Source organism: Pelecanus crispus, chromosome 8, assembly GCF_030463565.1.
Source record: "Pelecanus crispus isolate bPelCri1 chromosome 8, bPelCri1.pri, whole genome shotgun sequence".
Lineage (NCBI taxonomy): Eukaryota > Metazoa > Chordata > Aves > Pelecaniformes > Pelecanidae > Pelecanus > Pelecanus crispus.
This window is the reverse complement of record NC_134650.1, coordinates 26705041-26726591: the sequence shown is the minus strand read 5'-3', so window position 1 is coordinate 26726591 and position 21551 is coordinate 26705041. Positions and strand designations below refer to the sequence as shown.

Below are 21551 nucleotides of genomic sequence, written 5' to 3'. Positions count from 1 at the left end.
CCCATTCCATCTTGCAGTCTTTAGGGAACAAAATAATCGACTGTGTCTCTGCAGAACGGTCAGCTCTTGTTAAAATCAGAGGTGGGCATTTCAGGAGTGTTTTCAGCTTCCTTCTAGGCTGAGGGTTGGCTCCAAGCTGCTTTGTACAGACCTCCAAGAGAAAATGATTGGGTGTACTTGAAGCACTTGTAGCTATTGCTGGCATGGGAATACCCTGTGGTTGTGGGATGCATCTGCCCATCAGACAGAAGCGGATGAGATTTGGACCAAGCCCTCCGTTGCAGTTAAATATCGATGTCTGGGGAGCTAGATGGCTGTGTGCTTTGCTGTGGAGATAGATGTGATCTGAGACTTAATGGTCTGCATTCCCTACCCTGCACTCTTGCATGAAAAGCAATGTGTGTGAGTCACAGCTGCGGAGTCTCCATGCAGTAGTAAACAGAAGCCCAGGAAAATGTGCTGTCATCCCATCAGTATCATTTAAGTGAGAATAATCCTGAATTTTGTCACTGCTCATCTGTTTGTTCACCAAACTCCTCTGAGCTAGTGGCGACTATGTTTGTGTCGTGGCAAATTCAGATGCTGCAGAGCGTGAAGAACTATATCAGGTGTGAACTGGTGTATAGGAATGGAATTCTCATGGACTAACTCAAACTGAATCCATGACAAATAACAAAAAGGACAGTAGTATAGAGTTCATGGACTGATAGGTGATGTTTTCATAACTGGTCGTGATGTGTGCATGAAGCTGCAGAAAACTTGTGATGAAGGCACAGGAGAGTGAGTCCAGCTGTGGTTCTTCTGAGTCATTAAAATGTCTCTATTACTTGCTGAAAGGAGCTAGCTGGATCAATTAGAATGGTAGTAAGCATTCTAAAGTCTTGTGTCTGCATTCAAAATAATGTCTATCTGTTCAAAACTCTGGGCAGCCTGATGTTATGCTTGGGATTGTGCAGAGCTAAGTAGATATCTTTTCATATTAAAATCTATAGATTCTTTCTAACTGAGAATACTTCTCAGTGTGCCCCAGGGATTTAGTCCTCTTAATTTCAACTAGGCTGCTATATTTTCTGAACCAAAATTGTATTGTGTGAGTCTAGATGAATGCGTCTTATTCACTGACTTCATTCTGGTAAATCAAACCCTTTATTTCAAAAGCTCCAGCAGAGAGGCATTAAGCAACACTACTGGACTTCGAGCAAAAATGCACTTGTCACTATTATTGACGCAGACTTAAAGGCACACTCTAATATAACTGTAAGCCAGTGAAAAGAAAGAGCTTAAAAAGTATTAAGAGGTAGGAATGAGTTTTTGTTTAGAGTAGGACTAAGGGAATCTGTTTCGCTTTCAAATGGGAGTTCTTTGTCCTGCTCCAAATCACATGGTAAAGCCTCCAGCTGGGACATGGTGGTTTATCATGAGAATGACAGCCCCCAGGGACGAAGGCAGCAGCTCTCAAGAAGTTTGGAAAGCAATGATGGTCTTTGAAATGGAATTTTTAGAACATCCTGTCTACAGGATATTTATGAATTAAATGCTTAGCCTGTGAACTGCTAGAATCTCCATTTAAAGCAATCAAGGAATTCTTGTAGACTTCTGGTGTTTAAAAATTCATGCCAGTTTGTAGGAGAAGCTGCTATTTAGTGTAGAAAATAACCGGTGCACAACGGAGTATATCTTACTGACCTCTTACCATCTGGTGTTAATGTTAGAGAAATTCTCCTGTTAAGCCATGTGTTTAAATAGTTGGCAGTACTCATCAGTTTCTCTGTGCAGGTTCAGTTCTTGTTTTCTCATTTCCTCAAGTGGACCTGCTCCTGGTTTGTGGGGTTCAGGAGCATGTCAGAGGTTATAGGCTGTGACCACATAATGGAGTAGTAACAGAGTTTATGCCACAGACCAGTGTGGGAATTGCTTTAACTATACTAAGCTCTTCAGTTTGATCAGAGCTGTGGTCTGTATACCAGATGTTGGAGAGAAGAATGATGGTTTTTTTCGCTTGCATATTTTCAGCTGTATGTAAGAACTTTGTTACAAACGTGACACAGCAGGTTTGGCAATGCCTCCCTCTAAACAGGGTGGATAAGAAAAGGATCAGTTCCCGAAGCGTTTGTTAAACTGAACTGTTAACCCAGTTCAGTTTCTTTAAGCTACTGGGTGGTATTTGCTGGCATCCTGTATTCATCCCAGTGAGAGTTCTCTATTTTCTTTCTATACTTGGAGAGTCATTAGCCACTTCTCTGTGACTCTCACATTTGCAAATTACAGAGAAACTCTCTTCAAGGGCCAAAAGTGTGACAGTTCTCTCACACCCTTGCCTCTGCTAATTGTCTTGTGCTGTGGTATGTAAGTCTGAGCTTTGGGTTGAGTGGGGTTAAAATGGGGATTTTTTTTCTTTTTAAGAAATAGCACTTGCATGACAGCAGCAGCAGAAGTGGAGTTGCTTCTCTGAGGCAATCTTATTTCTTTACCAAGGCTCCTGGCTCCATTTCCCAAGAGACTTCATGGTTTCTGTTGCTTTTGTTACTCTGTTTTAATGAGACTCCTCCCTATGCCTCTTCAATGCCTCTCTCTTTCTGCAGAATGAAAATGGACAGCAGTAAACTGCAGCATTCCCTTTACCCAGTCCTGCTACCCTTGTTTCCCATGAAGTTTCCCTATTTCCAAATGAGCTCTTAAGACTATTTTGATTAGCATAGCTCTTCTACATCCAAGCTACCGGATTCTCCCAAGCTGTCCCCTTTGGGAGAATCCAGTACTGGAGATAATAGTTGCAATACTGTCACTTAATCCAGTAGAAGTAAAGGTCACTGTTTGCTCTATCTTAAATGTTTCTCATCCCAGGAGACTGTGCAGGTAGCTGTGTGAATGTAACCTAGTTGAGCTTCTGCCTGAAGGTAGCGCAGGCTGACTCTGAGCTCCCCTGCTGCAATGCACCCTAATCATTCTCTGCAGCCTTTCTATTGTGCGGATACTAGATAGAGATGTGGTCCTGCAACCTCCTGTTTGCAGCATCTGTGGTGCGGTTTCTGCAGATGGGTTCCATGTGTTCAGATTATTGGAATAGAGCATTTCATTTGACTTCATTGGGTGTTAAGTCTGGATTCACCTCCTCGTGTGAAGTGGGGCAAGTGTCTTAAAGGCTTCTGGACCTTGTGCTGTCTTTGATAAAAGTAGGCAGGAGTCTTGCTTTCCAGAATCCAGAGTATCGTGAATTGACTCTGTACCTGGATCGTCATCCCTGTCTCAGTCTTGCATTGTTTGGAGTCTAGCAGTGGCTGGCTTTTGGACAGTGTGTCCTAGAACGAACTTGCACAATACTGCCAGCAGATGTAATTATCACAGGAATTCTGAAGAGTAACTGCTAGACATCTGTCAGACTGCTAATTTTTTTGGGAAGCCTTGCATTTATTTAATCAGCACCCTCTTTTCCCTGTCTCCCTTGACCAGATGAATTTGATGCCTATATCATTGTGTCCTTCGTAAATGCCACACTGGTGCTGTCTATTGGAGAGACTGTAGAAGAAGTGACTGACTCTGGATTCCTGGGTACTACACCTACCTTGTCCTGCTCTCTTCTTGGTGATGATGCTTTGGTACAGGTAATGGAAAGCTGCTTCTGACATGTCTGCTTATATCTGCCACTCTTTGCTTGCTCCACGGCTGTGGTTTCTGCAGTAGTGCAATATATGCCATGTCTAAAGGTGCAGATTGGCAGAGAATGACACTTACTCAGCCTTCCCCTTTTTATGTCCTGCTAAGTGAAACTGGACCAGCTGAAGATGGTCCTAATCTCCTTCAGCGCACGCTCAGTAGTTGCTTGCTGTAGTTCAAAGATGTGGTGCTTCCAGCTGGCGAGTGGCTTTGTCCTAGTTCACCCTGTTGCATAGCTAGTGGATCACTGCGGCCAGAAGTGCTGCTTGCCTTTGGCTTTTTCTGTGTCAGAATCACCAGTGAGATGGGAGTTGTGAAGGGATAGTAAATACAGAATTAATGTGACCTTTTTTCCTTCAGGTTTATCCAGATGGGATCCGGCATATCCGAGCAGATAAGAGGGTAAATGAATGGAAGACACCAGGGAAGAAAACCATTGTAAAATGTGCAGTGAACCAGAGACAAGTAGTGATAGCACTGACTGGAGGAGAGCTGGTTTACTTTGAGATGGACCCGGTATGTGTGTTTATATTGTCAATGGGTTTGGAAGAGCAAGGCAGCGTATGGGGCATGCCAGAGATTGATCCTTGATCAGACCTGCAGAAAAGGGTTCTGTAGCAAAGCGTCCTTCTAGAAAGGATAGATCAAGGCCCTGCATATCTGGACTGTGTCTGAGATGATTTAATGGCTAATTAAAGTCTCTGAAGTTCGTAACTGAGGCTGGAAATTGTGTACTAACCCTATTGCTATTCTGCTTCTTCCAATTGTAGCTGAAATAAGGCTGTAAAGAAATGGTTTAAAAAACCCGCAAAAAATCCAAAGTGCGATCTTAAAAAAGTCGGAGGGGGGAGGGGGAGGTGCGGAGAGATGTTTTGGTGCTGGTTTGCCTTACTGGCTAGTTAATAAGCCTCTTGTGTTTTTCTTTCTCAGTCAGGTCAGCTGAATGAGTACACAGAGAGAAAGGAGATGTCAGCCGATGTAGTTTGCATGAGCCTGGCCAATGTTCCCCCTGGGGAGCAGCGCTCCCGATTCCTTGCCGTTGGGCTGGTGGACAACACTGTCAGAATTATTTCCCTTGACCCTTCGGTGAGTAGCTGTTCTGATTCTGCCTCTTGCATTGGCTTGAAATGTTCAGAAGGGTACTCCAGAGGTGGTCTGTGTCCATCCAAGCTGTCTTTCTGTATTGAGGTGGATGACCAGGAATGAAGAGCTTGTGTGGCTTTCCTTGCTGGTTGGGAGGAAGTATGGCCCTTGATCCTAACCTGTAACAGATTCCCTTGTTTTATCTAGTCTCACCCATGCCTGGAGGTTCAGCTGATGAGATATGAAAGCATTTTCTTCTTGGTTTTTTTTTGTTTGTTTGTTTTGGTTCCCCACCCCCTGGTTTCACTGTTTATACCTGTACTAAAAGCAGACTCATTCTGCAAGCAGGTCAGCAGCAAAACAGCATTATCATTCCTGCAACAGATGAGTGTTCAAAGGATGACTGAAGTAACATACACTTTCCTCAGGTCTCTCCCTGCTACCACTCCTGCTTGCCAAAACCCCCAAAGCCAGTGTCTATTGTGACTTTTTTCTGTGCTGAATACTTACTTATGGAGATTTAAAAGGACATCTTTAAGCTCCTTAGATGGCGCTTGAATCCCCTCTTGCCATGCCAAGCCTTGCTGACTGGTGTGGTACCTCTTTTCTGTCTCCCACAGGATTGCTTACAGCCCCTGAGTATGCAGGCCCTTCCTGCACAGCCTGAGTCTCTGTGTATTGTAGAGATGGGTGGCACAGAGAAGCAAGACGAGCTGGGGGAGAGAGGCTCCATTGGCTTTCTGTACCTGAACATTGGACTGCAGGTGAGAGGTGCCTTCCTGGTTCTGACAGGCATTTCTTGGTGAGCCTTTACTTGAAAGATGGATTGCTAAGATAGTCTTGTCATCATGCAGTGCAACAAGGCAAAGCCTGACTGTTCCCTCTTTGTTACAACATGCTTAACAACTGTGACTGGGGAATTCAGTGTGTGACTTAGTAGAGGTGCAAGTTTCTGTACACGTTCCTAAACTTGAGACTAGTCAAAAGACAGCATTTTGTCCCAGACTTCATGTAGGGCAAATTGTGCTTCTACCCTTTCAGAAAGAGGGCATGTTCTAAAAAAAATTTCTGGGTGAAATGTTATTGGGCAGTTCTTTAGAAAGTGTCTGTAGGGCAGGGTATCAAAGAAGTAACTGCCCACAACCACAGGCTCTGCTCTAATAACTCCACTGTTGCACAGCTTTTTGTTGCATCCAGGACTGACTCTGTGATCTTTGACCAAAAAATGTTGTTTTGTCAATTCAACATGTGGTAAAAATAACTAGAGCAGTCTAGGTTCTTTTGCATGCCTTGAGTTTGATGTCAGAATGCAAGCTCTTTTTAAGCAGCATGAGTTTTGGGGTAAATGCTTTAAAGTAGCAAGAGGGATTAGGATCTGAAATTAACCCTCAGGTTTTTCATGGCTTATGTGATGTACCAACATTTTTGACTTTTTTTGTTTGTTGGGGGGTGTGTGTTTGTTTTACAGTATTTACTTTCTGCCCCGCATGAGCTATGCTTTTCAGTATTAAAAGCCAATTTAGATACAGCATGGTTGTAGAAGGTAGTGGTACTGGAAGCTAGGAAAACAAACACCTAATTCTTAAGAAATTGCCTCTCTGTTTTGAACAATGGCTGTAGCTAGTTACTTCTTATCTGTAATCTTGATCTAACTTTTTGGTTTGCTAATGTCAAGAATGGTGTGCTGCTGCGAACTGTCCTGGATCCTGTTACTGGTGATCTTTCCGATACCAGGACCAGATACCTTGGCTCACGGCCTGTGAAACTCTTCCGAGTCCGAATGCAAGGCCAAGAGGCGGTAAGTGAGGCAAGCTCTCAGAGGGGTGCAGATCTAGTCCCCAGGTGCAGCATCCTGGTTTTCCGTATTGGTGGGCAAGGTGGGAAAGTATCTTTGCATCACAGCAGGACCCTCTGGGTAAGGGTGGGAAGTAGAATGACTTCATTATGGAGCTGCCTGACTTGCAGCTTGGTCTTTCACAAACCACCTTGTTCTTATTGGTATTCCCCTTACTTCTTAAGAAGTAATGTGTAGTGCTGTCCTGCCTTCTTTGAACTAGGACTGTGTTTGCAGTGTGTCTAGAAAGCTCAGACCAGATTCAGTGTTTTTCAGACACTGAAAAACCTCATCTTGCCTGTCTCAGTGCACAGAGACAGAAAGAGCCTCATACAGAAATCTTACCCCTTGACTGCCTGATGCAGTGGATGGTCATCTCCTGTGCATGTTGAGAATGGCTCAGCCAGGGGCTGGACAGCTGCCTTGCACAGTTCAAGGAAAATACTTGTAGGATTTGGCATAGAGGGAAGAATGTGTTTCATCTGAAGTGCCATTTCCAGCCCTTCTGATGTGGCACCGGGGACATCAGCCACCCCCTGCTTGACTCATTTTTGGATGACACCTTCAGAGTTGAGAAATATTGACGGTCAGCGTAGGGGGCTGGATCTGAGAATCTGAGCTCTGCTTTAATGTTATGGTATGCTGGGTGAATCTTTTCAACTTACTCCTGCCAGTTTGCCAGCTGTAACTTGGAGGTGAGGTGCTTTGCAGCTCTAGCAGAGGATGCTTATAGAATAGCTGAGTGCTTTTCTACTTTGAGACCAGTCTTGGTTCCTTGTCTCACAGTATGGGGAGAAAAAACATACTGCTTATGGCCAGTGATGGGCTTGGAGTAGCCTGTGAGTGTTTCAATGTAATTTCAGCTTTTGTCACTCAGGCAGAAAGTAAGGTTGCACTGAAATGGATTTACCCAAATGTATAAAGCTGAAGAGTTTAGAAGTCCATCTGCTTCCTTTGTTTCCCTTAACTTGATTGAAAATAGGCTACTGATTATTTTAAGTAAATTTTGCTTAGAGTGCTACAGTGTTTGGAGTGCGACAAAGCAGTAAGTATTTATTTTAAAAGACCTGTTCCCATTAGAAGAGGCGCTTTTTTTTTTAAAGAGATAGAAAAGTATTTGATCTTGACTTTTACAGATAACAGTTTTTATTGCGCCTCAGTTTGAGGATTTGTTGTCTTGATAGTGCTTTAAAGTTCCTCTTCGTGCCATATGCAATTTCCTAGATAAAAGTGTCTCTTGAAAGCAAGCAGTATCTCTGAAGGTGTGCTCTGAGCTGGGTGGAGTCCACCCGCAAGAATTCAGTTGTTCTAGTGGGTAAGAGTCCAGCGCTGTACATCCATCCATTCATATTGCAAGGAGTGAGCTTGCCTCCATCCCCAGACCTAACAAATTTTTTGTCTGTCTTTGCCAGGTGCTGGCCATGTCAAGCCGTTCCTGGCTCAGTTATTCCTATCAGTCACGCTTCCACCTGACTCCCCTGTCTTATGAGACACTGGAGTTTGCGTCTGGTTTTGCTTCTGAGCAGTGCCCAGAGGGCATTGTAGCCATCTCCACAAACACATTGAGGTAAGAACTGATGGGGGAAAACAAATACTTCTGGGCCAGGATGCTAGGCAGAGGGAAGGGTGGTGAATTCTCATTGAACATTCAAAAGGAAAGAGGTAAAGTCACTTACCTTAAGAATTAAGGGTTTTTTTGAGGTTATTTGATTATGGATAATGATTTGATAAAAACATTTGGGTGGATTTCAGAAAACAAATGGAATACAAGGATGGTTATGCTGTCAGAAAGAAATAGGGTACACTTAAATAACAAATGTAATTCAAGTTATCCTTAAATTCTCTGATCCTTAGAGAGGAGGGAAGCTTTTAATAAATGTGAACCTATTGTGTGTTAGGATCTTGTGGTTTGTGATCTGAATTGGCTACTTTGCAGAAAATAAGCCATGTGATTTAAGAAATCAGAGGCATGACAGGGGTGTACTTGTTGCCTTTTTAAAGTTCAGCTTAGCTATTAAAAAGATAAATGAAAATAATAGGGCAACACAAATTCAGGAGCTCTGCTTTATGCACTTGAACAGGCGCTTTTTTCATATCTGTCCTCATTGAAATATTACAGCATTCACTGCTTTTAAATGAGTCATTCTTTCTGGAGAGACTTGTGGTTTTTAGTCACCAAATGCCAGAAGAACAGGCATTTCAGCTGGCAAGTCACAGGAAGAAAGACTTGGCATTGCATTTTTTCATACTCTTTTAACCACAGTGCCTCTGAGGAGCATTTGATTACATGTCAAAGTCTGTGTCGCGTTTAGAGTCAGATGATGTGTTCCCCAAATGTGCACTTTCCCTCTTCCGTGTGTTTGTTGTTCCTCTTGGTATAGACTTGCTTCAGCACCGCAGAAGCCTGTCCAAAAGGGACAGGCACTTGGGACCCCACGCTGCAGAGCACACCTGTCCCACATCATAAGCTCCCATTTAGGCTACTAGTTTTGTCCTTCTTTCTGGAGGTGTTTGCTAGTTGCTCTCTGGCCCAAGAAAGGTGCTACTTGTCTCCAGCACTAGCCAGTTTCACAGACGTAAAGCTCAACTCCAGTCGTGTTCTCTTGGGCAGTTGCTTTCAGACCTTGTTTAACATATCACATCTTTGTCCCCCAGGATTTTGGCACTGGAGAAGCTGGGGGCAGTCTTCAACCAGGTTGCCTTCCCGTTGCAGTACACACCCCGAAAATTTGTCATTCACCCAGAGAGCAACAACCTGATCATCATTGAGACAGATCATAATGCTTACACTGAGGCCACCAAGGCACAGAGGAAGCAGCAAATGGCCGAGGTAATTGGGGTGGGGGACAGGTACGCACATCCATTCCCCAGAGGTGACTTCCCCAAGAGGTGACTTCTGCAGATGGAAGTTGTCCCTGCTCACTAGTTCCCAGCTGCCGTTGCCTGCAAGTTTTTGTGCCCTGTGTGAATGCAGGGGCCGAAGGGAGCAAAGATCTGCCTCGAAACACAAATTTCAGGAGAATACACTTCTTCCTAATGCTCCTTTCTTTGCATGTTATTATGGCAGGCTTTAAGAACCATGTATTGGAGGACAGTTTTACTTGTGTAAGACTATTCTCTGGGTTTTCTGTGACTGAGGATGTGTTTGGATTTCTGTGGGTTATTTTCTTCTCAGTGTTGTTTTCAGAGTTGCTGGTTTGGAGAAATAGCTCCCCAGATAACTGTCCCTTGGGCAGGGCAGAGCTGACACTGCTGTGCTCTGAGCTGCAGAGGCTCCTGTGGGAATAAGCTCAGGGCAGGTGGAAGCTTTAGGATTTGGTGGCTTTTATGTCTTCACAGGCAGTACCTTGCCATGGGATACCTGGAGTTAAGGGAATGGCAGGGTGGCTATATTTTATGCAGAGCATCAGCATGTCTGGAAAGGAAACCCACTGAGCTGTTCTTTTCTTCTGCCCTTTAATGTGCCATAGGAAATGGTGGAGGCTGCGGGTGAAGATGAGAGGGAGTTGGCTGCAGAGATGGCTGCAGCCTTTTTGAACGAGAATCTTCCTGAGTCTATCTTTGGTGCTCCCAAGGCAGGGAATGGACAGTGGGCTTCTGTTATCAGGGTGATGAACCCCATCCAGGGAAATACATTAGATCTGGTCCAGCTAGAGCAGAACGAAGCTGCCTTCAGGTAAGAAGCCTTGTCAGATGCAGCAAGAATCTCTGCTTGTGATGAGTCTTACATGTTTTTTTTTTTTTTTCCTCCTTCTGCTCAGCTGTTACTGAGTTGAAATCCAGATGCAGCATGTTATCAAGAGGCTGGCTTGAAATTCCAGAAGTGATTGCCACATGCTTAAGGCTTTTCTCTTGCCTTTCTTTCCCTTGCCACCCTGATCTGTCTGCATGTGACACTAAGAGCTGGTGCTCCAGATGTTTTTGCTGGACCCCAGTGCTTAAAGAACAACACAAGGATGTAAATGACAGATAAGAGAGCCAGGAACAAGAGAATGTGCTGCTATCTTTCACTTCCCCTTCTCATCCAGATAAACTGAGCATGGATTAAATGGAAAGGAAATGTTAGAGGGACTGGAGGGAAAGACCAACACAATAACCATGAAGAATAGTGAGTGCTTCAGCAGGTAGAGTTAGGTCACGCTAGTCCAAAAGGCTGACTGTTCTGTTTTGTCCAGGATTCCCAACCTGGCTGAATTAGGCAATGGGCAGGAAATAACACTGGAAGATGAAGAAAGTTATATGTACATGTCCCAGTTGGAACAGCCTTCGAAAAACAGCTTCTGGTGGAGCTTTGCACATTGCTAGGCAGTGTCCAGCTTGTGAAAACATAAAACTAACACTTTGGGCATATGTGACAGCTGGAGCACATCTTTTTATATGGGGAGTGTGGAAGAATGAAGGAATCTGCATTAAACATTTCTGCAGGGAAGAAAAATGACTTCTGAAAATGAAATGACAGTGTTGGAAGGGTGGGCTCCCAAATCTCTGCCTGCCTAGGTGCAAGTTGTGCTGTCGGGGAATCCAGTCTGTATGCACAGCATTGGTTTGTGTCGTGATCACGCTGATCTCCTGGCATGTCTTGTCATCCCCAGCGTGGCTGTGTGCAGGTTCTCCAATACTGGTGATGAGTGGTACGTGCTAGTGGGAGTCGCCAAGGACCTGATTCTGAACCCACGCTCGGTTGCTGGGGGATTTGTTTACACATACAAGCTGGTGAATAGTGGTGAGAAGCTGGAGTTTCTGCACAAGGTGAGAGGGATGAAAAGGCCTGTTTGAGTGACTGGGTCCTTTACAGGCAATATTGGAATAGCTGTTATTTCACCCCGAATGCTATAGTGATATCACAGTAGTCAATGAATCCTGGGCAACATCATCATGCTGATGTTACACGCTGGAAGCAGCCTCAGAGAAAATAAGCTACATCCTCCACAATCACTTGGGACATCTTTTGCAGAGCTAAGAATTGAACACAGATATCCTGAGAGTCCCGGTCCTTTGCCTTGGCTATAGTCTTATCCATCTAATTGGGTAAATGGTAAAGGAGCAGTGTTTTTTGTGCCCCCGCTAGGGAGGGGAGAGGATCAGCTCTGTTTTCTTTTTAGAATATGAGCTCAGAGAGCTGCTCTGAGCACTTGTTTACAAAGTGAATTCATACTTGGGTCACTTGAGCCCTGATGCTAAGGCTCTCAGTCCTTGGCTGGCTGCATGAAACTGGTGTGAGCTGTCATCTTTCCTCTGATGCTGTTTTGGTTGCACGTAGAAATGATTAGTCGCCTAGTGACCAACTTGCTTGACGGGTCTCTGGGGCTTTAGCGAGGGTTTCAGCAGAAGTCCGTTAAAATTCTGTTATTCAAAACAAAATTTTGTTGTTCTTCCCACGCGCTTCCAGCATGGCCGAGATTTGAGCAGATGAGCACATGGAAAGGAGTGTTGCACCTTATTTCCTACAGTACTGATGCAATGAGTGGGTTCTGTCCTGGACCTTTTCTGGTGCCACTGAACACCCACTTGGAAGTTGACAGAGCTGATGATGTCAAATAACTTCTATTAGCCAATGCAACCAAGCTGGGAACGCTGTAACTGGAAGCTCTCTACGTGTTCCCATTCTCTGCTGTGGCTGATCCTTTTGGTTTGATTAGGTGGGAGATCTTTTGAGCCCCGAGTTACTGGAATTGTGGGCACACTGTAATTGTTCAGATGTTACACCTCAGTGGCAGCTTCAGAGCGTCTGTGGCAGATGGCTGAATTAGATTCATGCCTTTGTTTTAAAAACAGACAATCTGGATGGATTTAGGCAAAGCATAAAATCTTTCTGTGGGGGATAAAGCAACACTAAGAACCCAGGCAACAAGATCCTTGCCTTCCTTTGCTGCCTGCCCAGCATGGGATTCTTACAGGGTTCCTACACTTCAGTTAAGGTGCACTGCCAGCAGGGTGTTGTCTGTGTAGTACCCAGAGCTCTGTTAGTACCACATGTGGTATATGGTGCTGTCAAAAGGCCTACAGACAACTGACCTTTTGCCCCTCCTGCCCCCTAGAAAAAGGTTGTGATTAGCCTTTTGCATAGAAAGACTTGGCACAGGCCAACGATCTTCAACTGAACCATTAGGTGAATCCATTCTGAAACTTGGTGTAAGGTTAGCTCTGTTAATAGGGGTCTCACAGTCGTAGTCTTCCCTCTCTAGACTCCTGTGGAGGAGGTTCCTGCAGCCATTGCTCCGTTCCAAGGTAGAGTCTTAATTGGAGTTGGAAAGCTCTTGCGTGTTTATGACCTGGGCAAGAAGAAACTGCTTCGGAAGTGTGAGAATAAGGTACTGTCTTTTGTTCTTGATGAGGGCTGTTAACTTGGAGCAAGTGATGCTTTGCAGCATGAGTGAAACAAGGGTTTAGCTGCTACTCCAGCCCAAGTGTGTCTGTGTACCTGGACTTCAGAGCTGTGTCTGTGCCTTGCTGGTGTGCACTGCGTGCATGCATCTAGAGCAGTGTTGGCAGCTCTGGCTGGACTGGGCTGTTGTGCTGCTCCTCTGCACTCCGAGTACACATTTCTCTCCCATCGCCAGTCAGGTAGTAGTGGTGCAGATTCCTTTTTGTACCAGCTCGGTGCAGGCTGTTAACGGATGTGTGTGGGAGTTTCACAAGCCTGCACAGACCATGCCTTTGGCCGTCTGCTGCAAATGTGAGAGGTCTTACAAAACTACTGTTTAGGTTAGGTGATCAGCAGGCTGGGGACAGAAGTTGGAGGATGCATATGAGCACTTCTTCAGATCCCAGAATCTTGAAAAGGGGATTTTCTCCTTGAAGTAGATGATCCTTCTTGCTCAGCATCTCTGGTACTTCAGGAAAATAAATTGCAGAGCATGGTTTTCTAACTCTTAATTGCCTGCTCCTCCCTCTGTCATGCAAGCTGCAGAACCTGTGCCAATTTCTCATTACTGCACAAAGGAACTCCAGCAAGCTCACAACAGACTGGGAACTTGTAGAACATTGTTTTGGGGGGGGGGGTGGTGGTGGTGTGTGTGCTGTTTGGGGGGGGGGGGTTCTTCCCCCCCCCAAAATACGACTCGCATGAAAAATTGCCTTTCCTTCTTGGGTCTTTTATGGCCATAGTAGTGAGGGGATGCTGAAGCAATGCCTGCTTACAGGAATGTCCCTGCCATCTCAGTTCATAGGCTCTCCAGCAGTGCTTGTTCTCTGGACATTACTCATATTCAGCAGGCTGAGAATGATGCGTGGTGGGTGTTAGGTTGCAAGGCCCTGTATTGACAGTGTATTTAGATTAGGGCTGTAGCATGCCAGAAATGAGAGTTTGGGAGGGAATGATGGGAAATGGGGAGTGAGCCGTAGTTCATAGGGGGAAATAGTGTTTCAGTTGGAGTAGGGTAGAGTTAATGGGTTATGCTTCCCTGTTTGAAGCACTCAGGTTTTGTCCTTTCTCTTTCAAAAGCACATTGCCAACTACATCTGTGGGATCCAAACCATTGGGCACAGAGTAATTGTTTCAGATGTTCAGGAGAGTTTCATCTGGGTGCGCTACAAAAGGAATGAGAACCAGCTCATCATCTTTGCTGATGACACTTATCCCCGGTGGGTCACTACAGCAACTCTCCTGGATTATGACACTGTGGCTGGAGCAGACAAGTTTGGCAACATCTGTGTGGTGAGTGTGCCTCGGAGAAGTCGGAGCTTTTTGGACACAACATATTTTTCCTTAAAACATCCATGACTTGTTTTAAAAGAATGAGAATCTGTGCTTAGCTGGAGACAACGCCCTGTACCATTCACTTGTTTTTACGGGGTGACTAGCTGTCATCATAGTGGACGGCTGCAGTTTATCAGTTTGTTAATTAAACAAGTTAAAGCATCAGCAGGTCAAAAAAGTATTTCTGAAGCATTCAATAACTTGTGTTAAAATTGCCCCAAAACTTGTGAATAAACCTCGAAACAAAGCTTGTGACTGAAAGGGCCCATAAGAACTTGCATCAGGGTCATCACTCTTACTTTCCCTGGCTAAACCTCATCGCTGGCATTTAGCTTTCTCTTGAAAGTTGGCTTTGTCAGTGCTGACACTTCCCCAATTGGCTGGATTTCAGCAGGGGAGGAGGAAATAATAGATGGTCTTTCTGCCAGAGCTTTGATCTCTTTCTGAAGCGTGCTCGGGTGCTTTGGAGTGCAGAGTTCAGCAAGTGTCAGACAGTGCGCCTGCAGGATTCAGCTGACGCACACAAATCGATCCTTTTCAGTTGTCCTGCCCCACATCCATCACACCACTTCCTTAGCGGGAACCACCTTCAAACCATTTTGACCATACCTTCCAGGCTGATCTGCAAGTGCCAGGCCAGGCAGAGGCCAGTCATGAGGTCCAGCCCATGTTTTTGAGTGATAGGCCATTGGTCTTGACAACACAGTTGTCATTTAACTCTAAAGGTCTTGTTGGAGGGGCAGATGGATGATTTTTGAAGTGTAAAGTGATTCTTGTAGAGTCCACAAAAGCAGCCTTTCAAAGACCACAAGGATTCTCCAGAGATAATGTACTACTGCTCTGCAGCTTGTCGACTCTTTCTTCCTCTTTCAACGCAGGTGAGATTGCCTCCCAACACCAATGATGAGGTAGATGAGGATCCCACAGGCAATAAAGCTCTCTGGGACAGGGGGCTTCTTAATGGAGCATCGCAGAAGGTAATGTTTCATGGGAAGCACATGGTTATTGTGGGAAAAGAATACGCTGCTTTTCTGTGAAGTCTTCTGCAGTGTTGTCCAGGAGATGTATTGGCAGTTCTGCTCCTATACATCTACTGTGCTGTGGGTGATCGGTTTTCACTGTCACTGGGAGCCAAATTCAGTTTCTGAAATCACAGCCGATGCCTATTCAGTGATGTTTGATTGAAGCAGCATGCTCATTTTCTTTTCCTGCTTTCCCTCATTACTTACATCTGTTTGTCCAGCTCAAGAGGGTAATTCAGCTGCATGCTGAGTTTTGCCATCTGGTCGCAGGTGGAAGGCATTTCCTCTTTAGAAAGGTGTTTCAGAACTAGCAGGTGGCTGATTTTATTCTGCTTTCCTCTCTCAAGCCTTTTGATGTTTTTATATAAGCTTAAAGAAAAAACATGCTTCTGTGGTTGACTTTCAGGCTGAAGTGATTATGAATTACCACGTGGGAGAGACAGTGCTTTCCTTACAGAAGACTACGCTGATCCCAGGAGGCTCTGAATCTCTTGTCTATACCACCTTATCAGGGGGGATAGGAATCTTGGTCCCTTTTACTTCCCATGAGGTAAGCAAGCCCCATCATTATGCTGCAGTTGCTGCTTTTCTGTGCACTCATCCCCTGGCCAGTATATTAATGAGCTGCATCCCTTGAGGGCAACTCTGGGGCTCTGCAGTCCATGAAAACCTGGGCTGCGGGAAAGCCTATGGCTGTGGGATGGGCTCCGATGCAAAGGGGAAGAGAAGGACTTGTTAACTCCTCCTTCTACATTGGTTCTTTGAAGAGTTGAGAGCTTTTCTTGTTGCACTGCTGTTCTAAATCTGATTGTGCTCCAGAGGAGCTCTTGGGTGACTTAGTGTCTGTGAGGAGGGATCCTTTGGCATGCTTTGTGTAGCCTGTAAACTATTGATCGGGCACTGATGCTTCAAGTCCTGAATATGGTACTCTCCTCGCCCTTTGCTGTGGCCTCCTGGAGCAGCAGATGCCAAGACATTCATTCTTTGAGCTGCACCTCTGTGCTGCACAGCTGCCATATGCTCCAGTTCTGGGAGGCTGATGCTGGCCAAGGTGGCACAGCTTGGCTCTGCTGTGGGTGCTCCCAGGGTGGAAGTGGTTAGGGGGTAACCATGACCAGACCTTGGCTGCCATATGCAGGGCCGCTCTAGTAGAACCTGGTAACGGCAGTGTTTCAGCCAGTGCAGAAGCACCTGGCTGATGGGTGTCATCTTGCCCTGCCAGTGGCATTGACATGTAGCAAACTGTTCTCTTACTGATTCTTAATCTCCCCAGGATCATGACTTCTTCCAGCATGTGGAAATGCACTTAAGGTCTGAGCACCCTCCTCTCTGTGGGCGAGACCATCTCAGTTTCCGCTCCTACTACTTCCCAGTGAAGGTAGGTCTGAGCATTTAGGATCAGCTGGTCATGGGGGTGCAGAGACTTGCTCTGGGATGCAGAACTGCTTTGAGGCCTGGCAGAAGCAAGTCATGGTTGCTGTTCAGTGGGGAAGGCTGGGGCAATGTAAACCATAGGTGGTGTAGTGACTGTGGCAGGAACCAAAGCTAGCTCTTGAATAGCACTCTGTAAGGAGAGCAGTACTTGGCACTTACTACTGTGTCTGTTTTGGTTTCTTAACCCTTGTAATTAGCCTTCTGAGGGTTGGTCTTGAGACCCAAGCCCAGAGATGCGGTTGCTGTGCTTCTCTGTGTGCCACAGCATCTCCTTTTTTCATCAGGAGCAGCAGCATTACATAGCTGTTTGTGTGGCTAGGTCAAACTGGATGTTGCCTGGGGGTATGTTTTTTCTGCCACTATGGAGAAGGGAAATCTCATAAGAAACAGCTGTTTGAGGAACTGTGTTCAAAGCTGTCAACTGCTAAATGCTGTGACAAGAAGGGTGCAGAGTACTGGACCAGAATAACTGCGTGGTAGCTACTACCAGAGTAATGTATGTCGTAATAGTCAGAAAACTGTCCCAGCAGCTGAGCTGTCCGAGTGCAGAAGGTGTTCTTGCTCTGGACGAGCTTGGGGCTGATTTGCAGTGTGCACAATCTCAAAGATGTTTCACATCTGACTGAAGATGCCCTTCAGTCATCTTTTGCAGCCTCCCCCAGCATTCCCAGCACAGTGCTTGGACCCAAGTCACATCTACCTTCCCTTCCCTTGTGTGATATTGCAGCCTTTCAGTACTTAAAGGGGGCCTATAGGAAGGATGGGGACAATCTTTTTAGCAAGGCCTGTTGTGACAGGACAAGGAATAATGGAATTAACATGAAGAATAGATTTAGACCAGACATAAGGCAGACATCTTTTATAGTGAGGGTGGTGAGGCACTGGAACAGGTTGCCCAGAGAGTTAGCGGAGGCCCCACCCCTAGAAACATTCAAGGTCAGGTTGGATGGGGCTCTGAGCAACCTGATCTAGGTAAAGATGTCCCTGCTCACTGCAGGGCGGTTGGGCTAGATGACCTCTAAAGGTCCCTTCCAACCCAAAGCATTCTGTGATTCTTCAGCTGCACCCAGGCTTTTTGGGTTTCTCCTTCATTAATCAACCTGGCCAGTAATAGTTGGTGCTAAGTGCTGCAATTCAGCAGATGAGGTCACTGAGCATGGTCTTGTTTCCAGGACAGGATTAAGAAGCTCCTGGGAACAAACTGTTTGTTGCCATTTTTCCCCGTTTAGGCAGGGTTCAGTGCCTCTGTGTTGTGTCAATTCAGTGCTCTCCTCCTTGCCCCTCCAGAATGTGATCGATGGGGACCTGTGTGAGCAGTTCAACTCCATGGAGCCTAACAAACAGAAGAATGTGGCTGAAGAGCTGGACCGGACCCCACCTGAGGTGTCCAAGAAGCTGGAAGACATCCGCACGCGCTATGCTTTCTGAGCAGCAGCTGGCAGGAGCAGAGCTTCTTGCTGGGCTCCTATGGACGCTCTTCCAAGCACAGTTGGGAGGAGGAACGTGTGCTTTTTTTCCCTGTTTAAATACTGGGTTGCTCCTCTTGGTTTATGTTTCAAAGTAATGTGACTCCAGTAAACGCAGTATCAGATACTAGGTCTCCCAACACATCCCACTGCTTATGTGGCTCCTGACGTTCTGGCTTCCAGCCAGAGAGATTACCTCTTGGGAAGTGCCCAAGGAAGGGCACAGACCCTCAGCCCCATCTCCTTGGCCCACTTCTCCCTTTAGGATGAGGGAGCCTGAGAGTGTCTTGTTCTAGCCTTGCAGAAAGCCCTGTAGGGCAGATCCAGTTGAGCCTTTGTAGGATCAAGTGGGTTTTGCAGTTTCCCAGCTTTTTGGTAAAGAAAGCAGCTCTGCCATGACTCAGGATTACCTGGCTCCCTTTGCTAGTTGGTGGCAAGAAGCTCTGGGCTTCCACCAGCCCTGGGAACTGCTGGTGGGAAGCCTGGCTGTATGGAGGGCATAACTGTCATACTTATCTTGAACGTTTTCTTCTGAATTGCAAGGGGTTTTTGGACTCACCATTTCTGAGTGTTTTCCCTGTAAATAGAGTTTTGTACAATGTTGACTCTTGGGGGTGGGGAAGAGTGAGGCCTGAGTCTGGGACTTGATTTGTTTCATAATAACTTTGGCAGGAGCTGTGTCTCCAAGCTGTGGCTTGTGAGCAGCACATGAAGAATAAAAGCCTGGTTTTTAACTACCCTGACTCTGGGGCTCCTCTCCTTCACAGCAGCTGCTGCTGACCTGGTGGGCACAGGAGGTTCAGAGGAGGAGTACGGAAAAGTGCACACCCTCAACCCTGCGCCCTGCGTGGATGCTGGAGCTGTGCTGCGGCCCTGCAGGTGTTGGCCTGCCAAGCCCCTCTCTGCCCCCCTTCCCTGCCTGCTCTGCCTGGAGCTGGCCGTGAGCCCGCAGCATGTCCTGCAGCCAGAGCTGCTGTTCTCCACTGCTGCTCTGTGACACACACAAAGCGGGATATGTGGAGAAAGGGTGGGAGGAAAGTGTCTTTCCCCCAGCTACTGTTTCTCCAGCCCTTCCAGGGCATGGCTGTGGCTCAAGACTCCTTCTCTTGCCCTGTGGAGCAGCTGCAGCTCTGGGAGGAGCAGCTGGCTGCCAGGATGGCTGGGGGAAGGTGTTGCTGCCTGCTAGCTGGCTGCAAAGGCTTGCAGCCGGAGCTCACCTACGCAGCAGGTGCTTCCCGGTCTTGCCTCCCATCTCAGCTTTGGTCCCTGGCTTACTCCTGTGAGTAGGACTGTCTCTGCGGAGCTGAAGACTTCCCTTGATGCGTGGCATCCCAGGAAAGGGGCCTGGCCTCCCCAGCTGGCACTGCTCCCTGCCCAGGGCTTGGAAAGGCAGGTGGCCCCTGGCCCAGTGATGCACTCGCGTTGAACAGCCTCTGGGTTCCTCCTCTGGTGCGTGTGCTGTGCGGTGTGAGGGTGAACGCTCACCCTCCTGCCCTGTCCTTTGCACCCTCTGCTTCGGCTTGTCGCTACGGGACTGTTGGGAGGGGCTTAACCCAGGGCTGCACCCTTTGGCTCCGATGTGGCACCCAGCCACTGCTGCTTGCCCCACCCATCCTCTCTCTGGGGGTGGAGGGCTTTGTGCTTGCTTCCTTCCCGCACCTTACGGGGGATGGCCGCATCTGGGGAGTGGTAAATACACGAACTGAAGTTCATCCTGTGGCTTGTCAAGGACACGGGGTGCCCACCCAGTGCTCCCTGTGTTCCCTATCCCCTCATCCTCCCCCAGAGTGTGATACCTGCTCTGGATCAGGAAGCGCTTCCAGGAGAGCTCCGGCAGAACTTGGCATTCTGTGTGTCCTTAGTCCTAAGGCAAGGGTGAAGTCACACCTGGCGGGGCTCAGGGTGTTCCCAAACTTGTTCCAAGGGCAATGTTTTGCTTCATTGGCCTAGCCTGTGTAATATTCTCCTGCACAAGGCAAAGCCTGGGAGGGGCTGAGCCCCAGCCCAGAGGGGTAGGCTGCCCTGGGAGCTGGCTGAGCCCCCAGACCCCCTTTGCCTGTGGAGCTCTGAGCTGGGGCCCCAGCTGCCTTCCTTGGGAGAGGGAGGTTTCTCCCAGCAAGGGCTCTCCCCTGCAGCCACAGGGTGCTTGGCTCCTGCTGACGTGTGGGAGCAAAGCTCCCGGGACTGGTGCTGTGTGCCAGGGGTTGTTTGCCCTGGGCTCGCACCAGCGGTGGTTTCCATCCCAGCACAGCCAAGGAGGGCAAACTGCCTCCAGCACCGTGCTGTGTAAATTTGCGCTTCCCTTTCTCTTCCTCACCCCATCCCAGCTGCCAAGCTGATGACTACGTGGGCAGGGAATGCTATTAAATGGCTTCCTCTAACGCCTGCAGCAGATGCAGGCAAAATCCCTGTGGGCACCTAGGTGAGGAGCTGGACAGGCTCCTTCCCCTGCTCCGAGCTAAGCATCTTGCCCCCAGCCTGGAGCTGGGAGGGAGGCGAGGGCTGTGCCCAGGAGCTGTCCGGGGCCAGGGAAAGCTTGGCAGGAGGGCGGCCATGGTCCTGACTCCATGCCAGGGGAATCCCAGCGCACTCTCCTTGCATGCAGAAGCGCATTCCTTCCCACGCGTTTCCCTGGGAGCGCTGACCTGCTCTTTGATAGCTGGTTTCTCTCGCTGACCCCTTGGATGCCCGGCAGCCCCAAGCACAGAGGCAGCCAGCTCTCCCAAGGGGCTTTCTGGGGTGGTGGCAGGGAGGACAGCGTCCTGTCCCTGCCATCTCCTGCTGCTGTTCAGCCCTGAAGCATCCTGAGAAACGAGCGTGGGCTTGGGCCAGAGGGAGCGGGAGTCCTCCTGGCCTGGAGACAGCCAAGGGATGCCCCAGCCCCTCTGAGGTTGCTCTGGGCAGCCTCCCCTGCCCGCAGCGCGGCCCTCGCACACGTGCGTGCTGGGGGACACCAGGCTGACGCCCACTTTGAGTGCCCCAAAACGTGCCTGTGGGTGCCCAGCCCAGTGAGCACCCTGGGACACCTGGCCAGGAGGAGCCCAGTGTCCTTGGGGTGCCAGTGCTGGCGGAGCAGAGCACCCCAGGGAGCCTGTGGCGGTGCAGCGTGGTTAACCGAGCACCCCAGGGTGCATGTGGGCACCCAGCTGGGTTGGGTGAGCACCCTGGGGGCATGCTGCAGGGCTGGCCCAGCACCCTGAGGAGCAGGGGTCATGCAGTGTGGTTAGCTGAGCACCCCAGGGGCACCCAGGTGGGGCAGCCAGGCACCTGGGGAGCACCTAGTTGGGGTAGCCAAGGAGCCGGGAAGGACCCGGGAGGGTTAGCTGGGCCCCCAGGGGACACCCGGCTGGGTTAGCTGG

At 47.9% G+C, this 21551-nt stretch overlaps 1 protein-coding gene across 2 annotated transcripts in view; it reads left to right on the top strand.

Moving 5' to 3' along the window:
• The window catches only part of SF3B3 (splicing factor 3b subunit 3), a 31376-nt gene extending 12453 nt beyond the window's left edge, over positions 1 to 18923 (top strand). The window contains exons 12-26 of one of the 2 annotated variants that reach the window (XM_075715131.1): positions 3451 to 3602; positions 4015 to 4170; positions 4585 to 4740; positions 5358 to 5501; positions 6413 to 6535; positions 7984 to 8138; positions 9227 to 9401; positions 10042 to 10247; positions 11164 to 11320; positions 12757 to 12882; positions 14016 to 14228; positions 15149 to 15247; positions 15699 to 15842; positions 16566 to 16670; positions 18014 to 18923. In XM_075715131.1, the coding sequence (XP_075571246.1) occupies positions 3451 to 3602; positions 4015 to 4170; positions 4585 to 4740; positions 5358 to 5501; positions 6413 to 6535; positions 7984 to 8138; positions 9227 to 9401; positions 10042 to 10247; positions 11164 to 11320; positions 12757 to 12882; positions 14016 to 14228; positions 15149 to 15247; positions 15699 to 15842; positions 16566 to 16670; positions 18014 to 18154 (2252 nt within the window). In that variant the 3' untranslated portion in view covers positions 18155 to 18923. The remainder of the gene's footprint in view (positions 1 to 3450; positions 3603 to 4014; positions 4171 to 4584; positions 4741 to 5357; positions 5502 to 6412; positions 6536 to 7983; positions 8139 to 9226; positions 9402 to 10041; positions 10248 to 11163; positions 11321 to 12756; positions 12883 to 14015; positions 14229 to 15148; positions 15248 to 15698; positions 15843 to 16565; positions 16671 to 18013) is intronic. The other variant, XM_075715132.1, reaches the window with a different exon arrangement.
• Positions 18924 to 21551: the final 2628 nt, after the last annotated feature.